Source organism: Rhinopithecus bieti, unplaced genomic scaffold, assembly GCF_001698545.2.
Source record: "Rhinopithecus bieti isolate Rb0 unplaced genomic scaffold, ASM169854v2 scaffold_3874, whole genome shotgun sequence".
Classification (NCBI taxonomy): Eukaryota; Metazoa; Chordata; class Mammalia; order Primates; family Cercopithecidae; genus Rhinopithecus; species Rhinopithecus bieti.
The window spans coordinates 229942-247194 of NW_016804362.1; the positions used below are offsets into that span (position 1 = coordinate 229942).

The 17253-nt window shown below is 40.3% G+C and overlaps 1 protein-coding gene across 2 annotated transcripts in view; it reads right to left on the reverse strand.

The window, feature by feature from the left end:
- Positions 1-17253, reverse strand: part of PTPRB (protein tyrosine phosphatase receptor type B) — a 132435-nt gene that overhangs the window by 91196 nt on the left and 23986 nt on the right. Inside the window, exons 1-2 of one of the 2 annotated variants that reach the window (XM_017867503.1) lie at positions 10120-10740; positions 9426-9699 (exon numbers count right to left, since the gene is read on the reverse strand). In XM_017867503.1, the coding sequence (XP_017722992.1) occupies positions 9426-9699; positions 10120-10173 (328 nt within the window). In that variant the 5' untranslated portion in view covers positions 10174-10740. Of the gene's footprint in view, positions 1-9425; positions 9700-10119; positions 10741-17253 lie in introns of those variants that run through there. The other variant, XM_017867501.1, reaches the window with a different exon arrangement.

Below are 17253 nucleotides of genomic sequence, written 5' to 3' on the forward strand. Positions count from 1 at the left end.
TTTTAATGTTATTTAAAACAAGAAAGAAAGCTATATTTATAGCACAAATAATATTTGCTTCTGAATTGTTTTTGTCACAGCATGGTCATTAAAACATTAGTATCTATTGATATAGAAATTTCTAGACTCTTTAGAATTAGAAATGATTGTACGTGCTATAGAAATAAATTCAACCTTATAACAAAGGGCAGCAAATCCATGGGTTGGTGCCAAAAGCTTTTCTTAAAGGCATAACAGCACTACATTACATCTGATAATTTACAACATGCTGCTTTCTCAGTTGGAATAGGGGCTCAGAGACATTAAATGACTCACTCATGTTGTATAGGAACCAGTAGTACAGTTGAGCTTCCAATACCTGTCTCTAAATTGTGTTTTCTTTCTATCACAACTTAGCTGTCCTAGTGTGGGAAATGATGTCATGAATTGCATATTCAGTGTAATGACAAAAAATAAAAATTAATGTCTATGGAAAATGATAGGCATATTTACAGAATTTTTCAGAAGGTGGTTTGCTATTGTAGCATAGTCAAAATTAATAACAACAGTAATGACAGTTCGATCTAATTCTGTGATCATGAAAGTTCCTTTTTTGAAAATAATATTTTTCTTGCCCGTTCCCTTTTTTCCTTATTTATTGCCTTTACCTGGAGTCTCTTCATTTTGTGCTAGATTACTTCGAGAGTCTTCTAAGTGTCTTCCTTATTTTCTTTTGAGACAGGGCCTTGCTCTGGCACCCAGGCTGGAGTCCAGTGATGTGATCATGGCTCACTGCAGCCTCAATCTCCTGGGATCAAGTGATTATCCCACCTCAGCCTCCCAAGTAGCTGGGACCACAGGTGCACACCACCATGTCCAACTAATTTTTGTATTTTTTTTTTTTTTTTTTGAGACAGAATCTAGCTCTGTTGCCGAGGCTGGAGTGCAGTGGCACAATCTCGGCTCACTGCAACCTCCGCCTCCTGGGTTCAAGTGATTCTCCTGCCTCAGCCTCCCAAGTAGCTGGAATTACAGGCGCCCACCACTATGCCCAGCTAATTTATATATTTTTAGTAGAGATGGGGTTTCATTGTGTTGGCCAGTCTGGTCTTGAACTCCTGACCTCGTGATCCGCCAGCCTCGGCCTTCCAAAGTCCTGGGATTACAAGCATAAGCCAGCACACCTAGCCTAATTTTTGTATTATTTTGTAAAGATAGGGTTTCACCATGTTGCCCCAGCTGGTCTCAAACTCCTGAGCTCACATGATCCTCCCACCTTAACCTCCCAAAGTGCTGGGTGGGATTGCATGCGTGAGCCACCACGCCCAGCCTCTTCCTTATTTTCTCTCTTTCCTCCATGATTGCCAAATAATCTCTTTGTACATCTGCCCCATCCATCATCCTTATTCCCCTTGAAGCATCAAAAATTTTTCCTGAATTTCTATTTCAGGATAAAGTCTAAGTTTCTTCCTAGGCACTCGAGTTCTTCTCAAACTGGATTTTATCCCTGCCTTCCAACCAAAGAACAGCATCTTTACAGAAATTGGGATACTAATCTAGTTACATATAAGGAGAGTGGTTAGGAAACTTGATTGGAACTGCATTTATGTAGCATTTTACATAAAATGGAGTAAACATCCACTATTCATGTGAAATAATTGGAGGATTACTTGTAAAAATCAGGGTGGGGATGGGGCAAAAAACCAAACCATCCTTTGGTGCAGGTTTTGAAAATGAGAAGAAAACAAAATAGAAAAGAATTGTGCACAACTCCAGTTACTTAAATACATTTCCAGAGAGGTAATTTCTTTTTCTTTGTTATTGTTGCTGTTTGACAATAGTCAGTTTTCTGGCTTACTTTAAAGATGATGCCTTATATTATGCTAATACATCAGGTTGCTGTGCATTTAATGTAACATCTGTATACACTAGATCTAAAATGAGACGAAGCTCACTTTTAGTGAATATTAGAGAACCATGTCAGCACTGAGGGCACCCAGACAACTTAACGAGACTAATGCACCCTCATCCCCATGATATTCTTCAGTAGTTTCAGCCCAATTCTTTAATATCAATAACTGAGGCTTTTTCAATATTATCTAAAATGCTATATACATGCAATATACAGAGAAGTCCCCTGGCCCCCTCTTCTAATCAGATTGCTATCCAAAGCCTTCTTATGTATAAATTCATGAGCTGTCACTTGATATGTACTTCCAAACCTGGACATGTAGGTATTAAGGCATTATTGTTAATGTTAGGTGTGATAATTATATTGTGGTTATCACCCAGAGATGTAGACTGAAATAATTACAAATGAAATGAAATAATCAGGACTTGGATTGTATCAAAATGATGCACAGTGGGGGAGCGGGTGGGGATATAGATGAAACAAGGTTGGTCATAAATTGGTAATTATTGAAGGGAGGTGATGAGTACATGGTAGTTCATTATACTATCTTTTTTACCTTTTTAGGTACTGAGTTTTTCCATATAAAAGGAAGAAAACACAGTATCAAAAACAAAAATCCCTGCAAACCTAGATATATACCTACTGTGTTCATTTTAGTTTCATATTATATGTTTAGGGGTATATATGCATCTTAATTTATATACATTCATACATATAGAATAGGGTTTGTTTCTCCTACAAAATCAGAAAAGTGTAATATTATCTTTTGTTCCCAGGGGGATTCCAGCAAACTGGCATCTAGGAATGGAAGGCAAACATTTGTTTTTTGTTTGTTTTGTCATTCTGTCCAACAAATTAGATTTTATTTCTTCCTAGCTAATGTGTAAAATGCCATGCCTTCCAGCAGAAGTCAGATTAATAGAGAAATATTTCTAGGCACATAAAGGAAGACCAATTTCAGATAACTGGGCTGGTTCATTCCATATAGGTAGCTCAGTTTGACCTTAAAATTCCTGAAAAAATGGGGCCGGGCGAGGTGGCTCAAGCCTGTAATCCCAGCACTTTGGGAGGCCGAGACGGGTGGATCACGAGGTCAGGAGATCGAGACCATCTCTGGCTAACACGGTGAAACCCCGTCTCTACTAAAAATACAAAAAGCTAGCTGGGCGAGGTGGCGGCGCCTGTAGTCCCAGCTACTCGGGAGGCTGAGGCAGGAGAATGGCGTGAACCCGGGAAGCGGAGCTTGCAGTGAGCTGAGATCTGGCCACTGCACTCCAGCCTGGGTGACAGAGCGAGACTCCGTCTCAAAAAAAAAAAAAAAAAAAAAAAAAAAAAAAAAAATTCCTGAAAAAATGGACTGTAAATAGCTGATTGCAAAATACTGAAGTCATCACCAAAAGTTCAACACAATCAAAGATCAATAGTGACTCACAATTGTTTCACACTAAAACATATTTAACCATTATTCCATTTTTGTGTAGGCTAAGTATATATATATTTAAAAGATTTTATGAGGTATTTGGTCCTCTTTAAAAGTTGACTTGAAAAATAATAAAATAACATGTGGTAATTTGAAAACACTAATGCCAACTTACAAATAATATCCTTTTTGCAGAGTAGTGGAAAGAATACTGGAGTTGGAGCCAGTAAACAAGAGTTCAAGTTCTGACTCTATTGTATGTTAGCTGTGTGAATTTGTAAACATTGTCAGTTAATTCTTATGAAGACCAATCTCATCTCCAACCTGGAAATAATAATAGTAAACTCACTGCACACTTCATATGTGACAAAAACTTTTCTAGATTTGATGTTTGAACCAATGAAAACTTCATAACAACCCCATGAGTTATTATTATTATACAATCCCCATTTTGTAGGTTTGGAAACAGACCTGGAAGGGTTAAGTAACTTGACCAAAATAACATGGCTAGTAAGCGGTAGAGGCAGTCTGCCTTCAAAACTCAACTCTTAGTCTCTATGCAACCTACCCTTTCACTATATGCCCTCCACAGGGTTGCCATGAGAATAAAATTAAGCTATAGATGGTCAGTATAATATGTATTTTATACTGTTACCAATTAAACATAATATGTGGCAGTCTTTTATATGCTATAAAAGCACAAAGCAGGCTGGGCACAGAGGATCAAAACCAGCCTGAGCAACATAGGGAGACCCCATCTCTACAAATAATTTTAAAAAACTAGCTGGGCGTGGTGTTGGGTGCCTGTAGTCCCAGCTACTCAGGAGGCTGAAGCAGGAGAATTGCTGAGCCTAGGAGGCCAAGGCTGCAGTGAGCTGTGATTGTGCCACTGCACTCCAGCCTGGGCAACACAGCAAGATCCTGTCTGAAAAAAATTTAAAAAATAAAATAAATTTTTAAAGAAGCACAAAACAAATATGAGAGTACTCCTCTCTTCCAGGGAAAGATAAATACTCCTAGGCATTATAGATTTGATCATGCATTAAGAAGAATCGTATCAAAATCTTAACGCCAACAAATAATAGAAAAATTATGTCAATAGTTCTTGAACTTGTGTGCATCGATTCACTGTTATATTTGTTTAAAATGCAGATTCCCTCAGCTCTATTCCTTCTAAATTCTAATTCTTTCCAAGTGGGGTAGAAACCAAAAATATGTTTTCATTACCAGCTCTGCAAGATCTTTCAAATGCCAGTAACCTACAGATATTATTAAGAAATGATGGCTTATGTTTAAAACTATAAAAGTATTAGGGGATGAATTGTGTCCCCACCAAATTCATATGTTGAAATCCTAAACCCCAGTACCTCAGCATGTGACCATATGTGGAGATACGGCCTTTAAAGAGGTGATTAAGTTAAAATGGGGCCATTAGAGTGGGCCCTAAGCCAATATGACTAGTGTCCTTGTGAGAAGACATTAACAGACAGACAACAGAAACAGAGGGACCACTATGTGAGGACATGCAAGAAGGTGCCATCTGCAAGCCAAGGAGAGGCCTCAGAAGAAACTAAACCTGCAGACACCTTTGCCTTGGACTTCTAGCCTCCAAGATTGTGAGAAAATGAATTTCTGTTGTTTAAGCCACGCAGAGTCTGTGATATTTTGTTAAGGCACTCCTAATAAACCAATACAATAAGCAACATTTCAAAGTGGAAATAATAGTTGATATCGTGATTCAACAATTAAAGTTCCTAAAATGTTTTTTATTAAAGACAAATAAGTTAGTCATATTAAAATAATTAAAATCATCTGAGAGGTTTTGTTTTTTATTTTTCTAGGCTGATTAATAAGTAGCTGAAACTGACTTAACAAGAGGGAAAATGCTGTTAAAATATTATTTCTACAGGTAAAGTTATCTACCACTACACCTCTTCCCTGGGCTCTGTAATTTACCCATAATCCAATGAGAACAGACCATATTTTTAGTATACGTACATTCTCTCACTAAAATATTAATTTCATTCATTCACATCTACATACTTATCTGTATCTATATATTGGTCTATCTATCTATCTATATCTTCTACTCATCATCCATGCCCAGATCCACCATTCATCCATCTTTCCATTCATCCATCTATCCATCCATTTAATCAGTATTTAAGGAACACCTACTATGGATTAGATGCCATTTAAGTACTGAAAACCTACTTCTTATTGCCAGACAAATAAATGCTCCCTAAAATTTTCAAATGAAAACCGCAAAGTAGAAGTCACAAATTCAAATGTCTTTAGAATGCATTCAGGTAAGGAAATAAATGAACTGGTATTCCAGTGAATTGATGTCCAAAAGGAGAAGCCACAAGTCAGCTCTAGGGAGTTTCAGGCACAGTTTTGCCAAATCTTCCAAAATTTTAAGAGAATCCATACATTTGGGTTTTAACGTGAATTTTCAATTTTTAATCCTGGTGAAATAATCTGCATATTTTCGCAAACACTACCTGAGCCAAACACAACACAGCTATTATTTAGACATCTAGATATCTCTAGAGGCCGCCAGTTTGCAACCTCTGCTCTGGACTCTGAGTACAGTCTTCAAAAGTGCCAAGTTTAAGAAGAGCTCTACAAGAAGTAAAAAAAAAAAAAGAAGCCAACTTATTCCATATCTGGTATGTTCATTGTCTGATTTCTGGTGAGTTCACACTAAATAATTTGGCTTTCAAAGGATATTCTTGTTGCATTGACCATTTAATGACCAAATAAACCTGAGAATTACCAAATATCTTGTCCTCTATGGTTATAAAAGCATGGCATACATGAGGCAGACTAAAGTCCTCATGCAGAAAAGATGAGACAAAACTCTGTCGCCACTTTCATCATAACCATCTCTCACCTCTGCACGAGACAACAAGGTCAGGAACCACTTTTTGTTAGTCATCTTTATAAGCTTACTAATCACTACCTGCCATAGTTCCCTGCAGTATTATGTTTGATACATGTGCACTGAACTGGGTTTAAATCTATTATGTTCTTCGATTCTGATTTTAAATCTGGAATGGAAAATGACTATTGCTAAAATATTGCCCATTTAATTAAATTTTGTTTATTCTTGGCCAGGCGCGGTGGCTCATGCCTGTAATCCCAGCACTTTGAGAGGCCGAGGCGGGCGGATCACGAGGTCAGGAGATCAAGACCATCCTGGCTAACACGGTGAAACTCCGTCTCTACTAAAAATACAAAAAATGAGCTGGGCGTGGTGGCGTGTGCCTGTAGTCCCAGCTGCTAGGGAGGCTGAGGCAGGAGAATGGCATGAACCTGGGGGCAGGAGCTTGCAGTGAGCCAGATCGGTGCCACTGCACTCCAGCCTGGGCGACAGAGTGAGACCCCATCCTCAAAAAAAAAAAAAAAAAAAAAATTATCTTTAAGGTCATGTCTACATGGCTTGAAAATAATAAGCTATTTTAGACAGTTTTTCAGGAAAAATAATCAGGCAAGTCACACTTGGAATGATATAGAGATCATTTAAGCAACTACTATACCTCTATCCAAATCATGTCGTGCTCTCATTCTATTTTGTTTTAGACTGATAAGACAGGCACAATAGAATAAAGAAAGCACAGATATTTTCAATGACTTTTTTGTTTGAAGTTTGTCTGAGTCTGAATATTATACTAGTTGGCATTGCTTTAATAACAGTAAAATATGATTTATGCATCTCATCTCTATAGCTCAGCAATCAACATAGGGGAATACTACTACTTTGTATTAACTAAGTGAACAATTCACATATATCCTTAAAATGTAGAAAGAACTACTGACAAATACAACCAACTAAAAAATTCCTCCTTGAAACAATTTTTAAAATATCTTAATTAAAAAAGTAATTTTAATCTAAACAACCATCATACAAATAAGTGTGGGAAATTTATCATTATGCAAATACCGCCTGCAACTTTCATGCTTCACATTTATCACAAAGCTCATAATATCTGTAGACAAGTAAAGTGTGTCTCTTTAAGAAAAATGGCGAGAACCCCGAATGCTAGCACATTGTGGATGCTAATGAAGTCTTGTTTTACTCAACATGGTCAATAAAATGCAAGTATTTCTTACATTTCAGAAATGCCTCTGGACTTGAAACACCTACTTGCATAATTAAACTCAAAGCCTATTCTAACTAGTAACACCCACAGTGAGTCCTTTTCCATTACTGTTTCTCCAAAAAGTAAATCCTCTGGTTTAAACAACCATATTCTGGCTTCTTAAAGGTCTTAATCTTTTCTACAACAAACTTCTGAAAGCTCAGCCTGCTTTTACAAATTGCTCTGCTCCACTGAACACATACACTAGTTGGCCAGAGGCCTTTCCAAATGTAATTAACACATCTGTAAGTTCTATGTTATGTATTTCACAGTATTAGCAATATGAGTATTTATAAGAACTATCCTGTAATATTAAGAAACCAACAACATTTGGACTAAAAACCCAGCCTTTCAACTTTTGTAAAATGTTCTAATTATGTGGTCTATTTCAGGCTCTCCGATTTCATATTAGAAACCCAGATTCATTTTCTTTTCTTTCTTTCTTTTTTTTTTTTTTTTTTTTAGACAGAGTATCCTCTGTTGCCCAGGCTGGAGTGCAGTGGAACATCTGGCCTCTCTGCCTCCCAGGTTCAAGCAATTCTCTGCCTCAGCCTCCCAAGTAGCTGGGATTACAGGCCCCTGCCACCATGCCCGGCTAATTTATGTATTTATTTATTTGTTTTATTTTTAGTAGAGACGCAGTTTTGCTATGTTGGCCAGGGTGGTCTTGAACTCCTGACCTCAAGATCCACCTGCCATGGCCTCCCAAAGTGCTGCGATTACAGGCATGAGCCACTGTGCCTGGTCAGAGAAACCACCAGATTCTTAACAAGTGATTTTTCTTTTCAACTTAAGTTGCTGCAAATCTCAGATATTATCCAAAAGTTTCATCTGAAGTAAGTTAAGTGATGTAATGGGGCACTTTGATTTTTTTCTTTGAAAAAATAAGATAATTAATATCTAGCTGACTTACTACATGAGCCCAGTTAAATTCTCCGAAACTCCTGCACCTGGCTTTAGAGCTGAAACTTCTAACACCTCTTTAAAGAACTGCAGCAAAAGAAATGATCCTGTTTCAGGTTGAAATGTGAAAGAACAGTAAGGGCAACACATTTCTAAATTTGACTTTAAAATTTTTAACTTAAATTTGAATTTCTGGATGAAAGCAAGTATTCACTGTTGCAACAAATAGAGATAATGAAGACTAATGAAGTCAGAAAACATGAAAATTGTTAAAGAATTTAGAGCACGTCTGAGGGTAGCTCTGAGGATTAAATGAGGTAATGTACATGACAGTCCATACCTAAGTGTCGAGCACTTGGTAAGAACTTGAACTTGAATGACCCAGTCTAACGCTCCCATTTTACAGATAAGAAAACTGAGGCAAGAAAGGCAAACTCTGAACATATCCACATGGAGGGATTCAGCAAAAGTGTAAGGAAAATAATTGCTGTAAAGTAATCAAAGGACATTCTCTGATACTATGCTGTTTGGGTTATTACTCAAGAGATACAAAACAATTTTCATATCCTCATTTCATGAGACTTTTCTAATTTTCCCTGATGAATGGCTTCATTCTATTCCTGCAGATTTTATGTACAGTTCTAAAAGTAAAACTAAGTTGAGGAAAGGCATATCCCTAAAATTGTACTTTTATTATTTATTCTAAAAACATTTACTGAAAATTATTCCAGGGTTTGACAATTTAATGCAATGGAAGCGTAAACCACATCACTTTAACAAATTCCCTCCACAGCCCCAAGTTTCTCTTTGCTGACCACCCCGCACCCCACCCCAACCCTTTCAGTGGCTAGTTGGCTGTTTTCAGCACTAAGGGAGTCTCTGAAAGTCCACCAAGCTGCTTCTGGCTAGATCTGAGGAAACCAGACATTTCTGTCAATATTTATCTTCACAGGTATTTTTTACCTTCATTTTTTGTATCCCTGGAACTCAAATGAAACACCAGCTTGAAAAGGCAGGGCCCAACCCCCAGTAGCTTGGCCATCCAATTGCACCTGTCATCCTTTACCTGTTTGTAAGACCACAGTTCTCTCTTCTCCATCCAGAGAAACAATCCTGAAGTTATAGATGGTTCCTGCTTGTAAATCTTGTAGGTTACATCCGTATGTGGTGTTGTCTAACCGAAAGGGAGGGCACGACGCGGCCCCCAGGGTATCACTGCTATAGGTGAGGTTAAAGTTACAGGGTGAGCCCAAAATTCTCCACTGGATAGAAACGGAATGGCTGGAGGCCTTGGACTCCGCCAGGGTGAAGTTACATCTCTCTGGCTCCGCCAGTCCAGTCTGCAAAGGAATCAGACACAACAGTTTAAGTCCAAGGTCTGGACTGCCCAGGGACGTGTCCACAGCAAGATCCTCAAGCTGCCCTTTCCCTTCTACTTATCCTTTGTCCCTAGCCTCAGCTAGTCCCTTTGCCCTCCGGCCAGAGAAAAGGCTTGCGGGGGAGGTGGATGGCAACTTTCTCCCTAGCTGCTGTCCCTTGAGAGCAGCTGGAGAGAGAAGGTGGCTTTTTGCTTTGACAGCAGGATAAGCTGTCATTCTGGGTTGGGGGCTCACCAGAGGATCATTCTTCCCAAGGCAGAAGAAGAAATTTTGCCACCTCCCTCTCCAAAACACAACCTGATAGACGAGAAAGTGGAGTGGGAATTTGATTTTCGGCAGGGAGGGGGCGCATCAGCTCTGACCCCTTCTCGGGCCACTCACCTGCAGCAGGCTCAGTGCGATCCACAAGGCCAACCCGGCTCCATGGCTCAGCATTGCGCTCAGTAGTTAAGATCCAGACGAGACCGAGGGGGTTGGACTTGGGGCGACCCGAGGGCTGGGGCTGGGGGTCACCTGTTGCGCGCGCTCAGCGCGCCCCGCGGGCGCAGAGCGCTTCCCTCGGGCCTGGCGACGTGCAGGGGACACTGCGGCCACCGCTGCTGCTGCTGCTCCTGCCGCCCCGGGCGGGCTGCGGACGCGAGAGGCGGTGGGGACAGGGAGCGAGCCGCCCTTCCCACGCTGCCATTCTGACCCGCGCTGCCTCGCCCCAGCCCCGTCCGCTGACTTCCGCAATCAAAAGGCAATTTCCTCGTCTCCCGGCAAAGGAACAATGCGCCCGCGAGGGAGGGAGCCCCGAGGAGCCAACGCCTGAGGCTGCCAAGGGGCCCGATGTGGGCCAAGCTGCCCCCGCTGCCCCGCGCCGCTACCTTCCCGCCTAGGGGTCCGGTCCGGCTCTGCCGGGCTCTGCCTCCTCCTACTCCTGGACTCTCCCTTTTCCCCACTCTGTGGTCCTCGACCCAGTCGCCTTAGCCACAATTAGTGCTTGCTCCCTCTCACTTTCCAGGCCCCACCCCGCCCCTTCCTCCCTCCACACCCAGAGTCTCCCCCTCCCTATCTTCCTTCCTATCTTCCTCATCTGCTTTCTCCGGGACCGCTTTTCCCAGGATTAAACTTGACCGCAGCATATTTCCCCAGGTCGCCTGCACTCTTTCCTGAAGCCTTTTATTAGAGTGCTTTTGCCCTTTTCACTTCAAAGCATTCATTTGTCCCGGTGGCATCCCCTGACACTAGCAAGAGAAAAAGACCCCAAAAGGATTGTCAGCTTGACCATTCTTTTCTCCCAATCACTTTCCCTTTTCTCTTGTATAGGTTTGTATCCTCCCTAAATCTTATGGAAATAGTGCTAACGACAAATATAATCATTACCAAATGTTCAACCCACAGTGAACAGTTTTATCATCTAGTAGTTAAAGCCGTTTCATCCCTAATTGTCCAACCAAAAGAAGAAAGCCATGTAAACTCTCATTTGTGAAAACTACTGTCAATAGTCAGCTCTCCACAAGTTTAAAAAAAAAAAAAGGCATTTACTCAATGTTCAGCACTAACTGTATGCCCTTTAGCAACTGCGTCAGTCCCCAAACGTGTATCTGAAAACTGATTTCAGAAAAGTTCCCAATAACTAAAGAACGAAAATATTTAATTGTACATAAGTGACAACAGCAAAATATTGCAACAAGTTTTATGATTTTTGATTGCTTTTTTGGAGCACCATCCCTAACAACTGCCAGAAGAAATGAGATTCCACATTCTAATTTTTAAATCAGTGGGAAGGATGGCATATTCCTTTCTTTTTCAAATAGGCTATAGATAAAGCTATGTGATTGTCTACTGTATCTATTGTGTCTACTTTGAGGAAAGTTAAAACAAGAAAAAAAGAAAAAAGTGAAAATTGTTTCAATTCTATTTATTTATTTACTTTTGAGTCAGAGTCTTACACTGTCACCCAGGTTGGAGTGCAGTGACGCGATTTCAGCTCACTGCAACCTCTGCCTCCTGGGTTCAAGCAATTCTTGAACCTCAGCCTCCCGTGTAGCTGGGTTTACAGGTGTGTGCCACCACACTCAGCTTTTTTTTTTTTGTATTTTTAATAGCGACAGGGTTTCACCATGTTGACCAGGCTGGCCTCGAACTCCTGACCTCAAGTGATCAACCTGCCTCGGCCTCCCAAAGTGCTGGAATTACAGGCGTGAGCCACCGTGCCCAGCCTGTTTCAATTCTTTTAGAAAACATGCTTTTAAAAATACTTGTTAATGAAAAAATGAAGTTTCTTCCCCTCGAGAGATTCTATNTCAGAGTCTTACACTGTCACCCAGGTTGGAGTGCAGTGACGCGATTTCAGCTCACTGCAACCTCTGCCTCCTGGGTTCAAGCAATTCTTGAACCTCAGCCTCCCGTGTAGCTGGGTTTACAGGTGTGTGCCACCACACTCAGCTTTTTTTTTTTTTTTTTTTTGTATTTTAATAGCGACAGGGTTTCACCATGTTGACCAGGCTGGCCTCGAACTCCTGACCTCAAGTGATCAACCTGCCTCGGCCTCCCAAAGTGCTGGAATTACAGGCGTGAGCCACCGTGCCCAGCCTGTTTCAATTCTTTTAGAAAACATGCTTTTAAAAATACTTGTTAATGAAAAAATGAAGTTTCTTCCCCTCGAGAGATTCTATGGACTTTTAATCTACAGCCAGACCAAAGATCTCAAATCCTTTCAAGTTAATAAACACTCAAAGAAGGTCAAACCTAGAACATCTGTGTATTTCTGGGAACAAAAAAAAAACTTCCTATTTCTCTGCCTAGGTCACCTGCAGAGTAAAGAACTTTATACTCTGTATTTTGTGCCCAAGTTCAGTGGCTCTGCAGAGCCTGGCATACCTGTCAGCCTCATCAGTGGCAGGGGTCCCCTCCTGCTCTCCACAGATACTGAAAGCCTTCTTACAGACTCTGGCTGCCCTCAACCTTTACAGGAGTCTTTTCCCTGTTTTATTCCTTTGCAACATTATGTTTTTCTTCTCTTGCTGTATTCAGATAACAATGTGGTTTCCTCACCTGTAACATTGGAGTAATACCTACTCTAAATACACCACACAGCTATTATGAATAAATAATATCACACCTACATTACAGTACCTTTGCAAACTTTAATGTGCTATACAAGTGTCACTTTGCCTAGTAATATACTCATCTTTCTATCTGTCCTTTCCATTGGGGTTTTAAATATTCTCACAGGTTAGCCCTCAGATTTGGGATCTTCCCACTTAAATACGTTAAATACCCTTCTGTCATTTGTGGAAGTCTTCAATATATCCTATCTCCTCCAAGCTTTCCCAAACACTTTTCAAAAACCATGCTACATGTCACTAACATACTGTTATTACCCTATCAGTTACTTTTAAAGCTACATTTCATTTTCAATATACCTTTTAACAATCTAGCCGGGCGCGGTGGCTCAAGCCTGTAATCCCAGCACTATCGGAGGCTGAGACGGGCGGATCACGAGGTCAGGAGATGGAGACCATCCTGGCGAACACGGTGAAACCCCGTCTCTATTAAAAAATACAAAAAACTAGCCGGGCGAGGTGGCGGGCGCCTGTAGTCCCAGCTACTTGGGAGGCAGGAGAATGGCGTAGACCCGGGAGGCGGAGCTTGCGGTGAGCTGAGATCCGGCCACTGCACTCCAGCCCGGGTGACAGAGCAAGCCTCCGTCTCAAAAAAAAAAAAAAAGAAAAAAATCTTTCCTTATCATGAAAGCAAATGTACCAAAAGGCAAAATCTGAGGAGTACAAATTAAAGAGGGCAATAAGAAAATATTATCACCATAACACAGTTTAGATGCTTCCAAATTCTATGCTATTAATAGTGATCTGTACCAAAATATGCATCTCCACTGAAACAAAATTAATTTTAAAAGTATATAAAAAATTAAGAAACAGAAAAAACAGTGATCTGCTAATAATGTCCTTAGGAATAGGAATTAGGAAAATAGAAATGATTAAATACAATTAATTTCTTTTGACCTATCAAAGAGGGACATGCACATTTAGAATCATATGTCTTTTATCTATTTTATTACCTTCAATGTTTATGACGAATCATAGCAATACATGAAGGAAAGGACCAATAGTCATAGGCATCTCTTTTTCAAAGGTGTATAACTATTACTTCTTTTTTTGGAGAACCTTAAGGCTGACAGCAGAGCTCCCAACTGATTAGTGAGTCCTAAATAACCCATAAAAATGAACATACTATGAAACAAGAGGAAGAGTTTAAACTCAGGCTTTTAGCGATTACATTTTTCCTTTTAAAAGGACATAATTTAACATGAGAAATTCGAGAAAACTATAATAGATTCAAGGAAGTACAAGACTGAGAAAAGCTTCTAGATATCATCTTTTCTATGAGGAGTTTATTTGAAACTACTGGACAAAGTACAATAAATTGGTTCGTTTTGGTTTTTGTTCTCATCTTTGTTTGGAATTTCTCAACTTCTCTTGAGCCTACTTGTACTACATCAGGACAGTATTTGAATTAGAAGTTGCATTCCAGAAATTTGGAATCAGCCACTCTGCAGCATTTCAGGGGACAAGCTTTTCTCCTTGCCACCAGGAAACCTTTCCCAGACTACATGGGAAGGGTGGGGCTGCTTTTGATTAGACATGAGTGAACAAACAGCTGTCTTAAAAAAAAAAAGTCATAGCCATTTAAAAACATCATTAATTGGCTGGGTACGGTGGCTCACACCTGTAATCATAGCACTTTGGGAGGCTGAGGCAGGTAGATCACTTGAGTCCGGGAGTTTGAGACCAGGCTGGATAAGACAGAGAAACCCTGTCTCTACAAAAAATAGAAAAATTAGCGCTGGGTGCGGTGGTGTGTGCCCGTAATCCCAGCTACTCAGGAGGCTGCAGCAGGATTGCTTAACCTCAGGAGGCAGAGGTTGCAGTGAGCCCAGATTGTGCCACTGCACTCCAGCCTGGGTAACAGTGAAAACCCTGTCTCAAAAAATATATATTGATTATGAATTCATGGCTAAAAGCACGAATCTTGTCACATTAAGAACACAGATGTTGAATAATATAATGGATCATCAGGGGGTCTGTGAGCCACTGTTTGAGAACCATTACTTTGGACAGGGGTTTGAACTGGACATGGGGATGAGGGGCCAGTGGTGTTGGATGGATGAGGGGAAGGCAGAGTAGACTGGTTAAGCTAATCCACACTTCCCTCACCCATGACCTAAACGATCATGGTCCTTACCCTGGCCCCTCATTACCTTGCCTCTACCCATTTCTTTCCTCCCTCCTGCTTGCCTCCTATTCTCCACTTGCTTGGGTCTGATAATTCATTTACTTTCATTCAACGAACACTGACTAGCCACCTATTGTGTGCCAGGCTCTGGTATAGGTTTTGGAGGCTCTGCTCCCCCTCCCCTGCCTGTGGAACTGACTTGCTCTAGAGCCCTTGTGCCTGTCACTTTCTCTTCTTCAGCCACTCCTCCCCAGGCTCTCTGCTTGGCAATCTTTCTCTTGTCCTTTGGGTTTCAGCTTAAACACACCTCTAAGGGGCCAGTCCCTTTCTGATCTCACAAGGAAAAATTATCTCTTTATTATTCTTCATCTCAGTGGCCATTTGTTTAATTCAGAACAATGACTCTTGGTAATAATCTAATTATTTATGTATTTGTGTGCTGTCTGCCTTTCCTGGTCATATGGAGGATTCTGTTAGAGCAGAATCTTTGTCTGTCCTGCTTTTCTTGCACAGGGATTGGCATAGAGTCTCAACCAACATTTGTTGAATCTTCATGTCAACTTAGTAAATATTGATACACGAATAAATATCCCAAACAAGTCCTTCTAAACATGGTCCTGCTGGACCATGTTTAGCATGAATGTTTAGAATCTTAAATACTACCCTGGAAGGGAAGAGCAGAAAGAGAAGAGAAAAAAGAGGGAAGAACAAAGGAATGAAAAAGAAGAAAAGATTGATTCTGAAGACAAAGAGAAAAAGGTGGGGAAAGTGAAGAATGAGAGGGAAGATGAAAGGAGGACAAGGAGAAGGAGGAGGGAGGAGTACCCATTAGAACAGTAGTTCTCAAAGTGTAGCTCTCAAATTATCATTATCTGAGAACTTGCTAGAAATGTAAACTTACCGGCCTCACCACAGACCTAGGAATCAGAAATGCTGGGGATGGAGCTCAGTAATGGAGCCCTCTGCATTTTAATAGGCCCTCCAGTACTAGTTCATGAGAAGGAGCTATTCAAATTCTGAACAAAGGTCTCAGATTATACCCTAAACCCTGTACTCGATATCATTTTACATTCGGGAGAGTTAATGAGATCTTGGTTTTAAATTTTTTTCGTAAATTTTACTGAGTTCTTTGCTTATAAAAAAACTACACAGATGACTTAGAAGGACAATTTTAGAATGTATTATTTAAGTGAATTGGTGAACCTTTATAATATAAAATATGCATATTTTGATATATATAACTCCTCATTAAAAACTAAGTGAGATCGCGCCACTGCACTCCAGCCTGGGCGACAGAGTGAGATTCCATCTCAAAAAAAAAAAAAAATTAACTGTGAATACTTGAGCAAAAAGGATCAACCTGTAGCAAACTTAATACATGTTAGACAAAAGGCCAGTTTGATACCTTTCCTCCTAGGAGGTTATATTATGCAAATCTCACTACAGGCTTTCCCCTAGATATTTATTAGAAGAAAGCATAGCAATCAGGGAAATGTGTCAATTAAAAACAACTACAAGATGACAAATCCTTTTCTGAGTTTTACTTCGAATGGGCTCAATAGTAAATTCTGGTAAAAGGGAATACAATTTTAACCTGCAGCAGGTGTCATGCATTTAAAAAGAGATGCATTAAAATGTAGAGAAATGTTATTTTGATAAGTAGTTTAAAACCAAAACCATGACCATCCTATTTTGTGCTTAGAGAGACAGTCTGAGATACTTATTTTTCAAGGACTTTTTCTAGCTAAATTTCCTAGATCATAGGTGTCCAGGAAAATGGGAATAATAGAAGCATTAGGAGACGGCAGTTGCAAGGATTAAATGAGAAGGTACATGTCACATGTATAGTCCAGTTCCTGTCTAAAGGGCTCAATAAATATTAAGTTATATGATTATTAATAGTAATAATATTCTATGAATAACATTAAAATAAATAATGGGCCGGGCGCGGTGGCTCAAGCCTGTAATCCCAGCACTTTGGGAGGCTGAGACGGGCGGATCACAAGGTCAGGAGATCGAGACCATCCTGGCTAACACGGTGAAACCCCGTCTCTACTAAAATACAAAAAACTAGCCAGGCGAGGTGGCAGGCGCCTGTAGTCCCAGCTACTCGGGAGGCTGAGGCAGGAGAATGGCGTAAACCCGGAAGGCAGAGCTTGCAGTGAGCTGAGATCCAGCCACTGCACTCCAGCCTGGGCGACAGAGCGAGACTCCGTCTCAATAAATAAATAAATAAATAAATAAATAAATAAATAAATAAATAAATAATGAATGCTG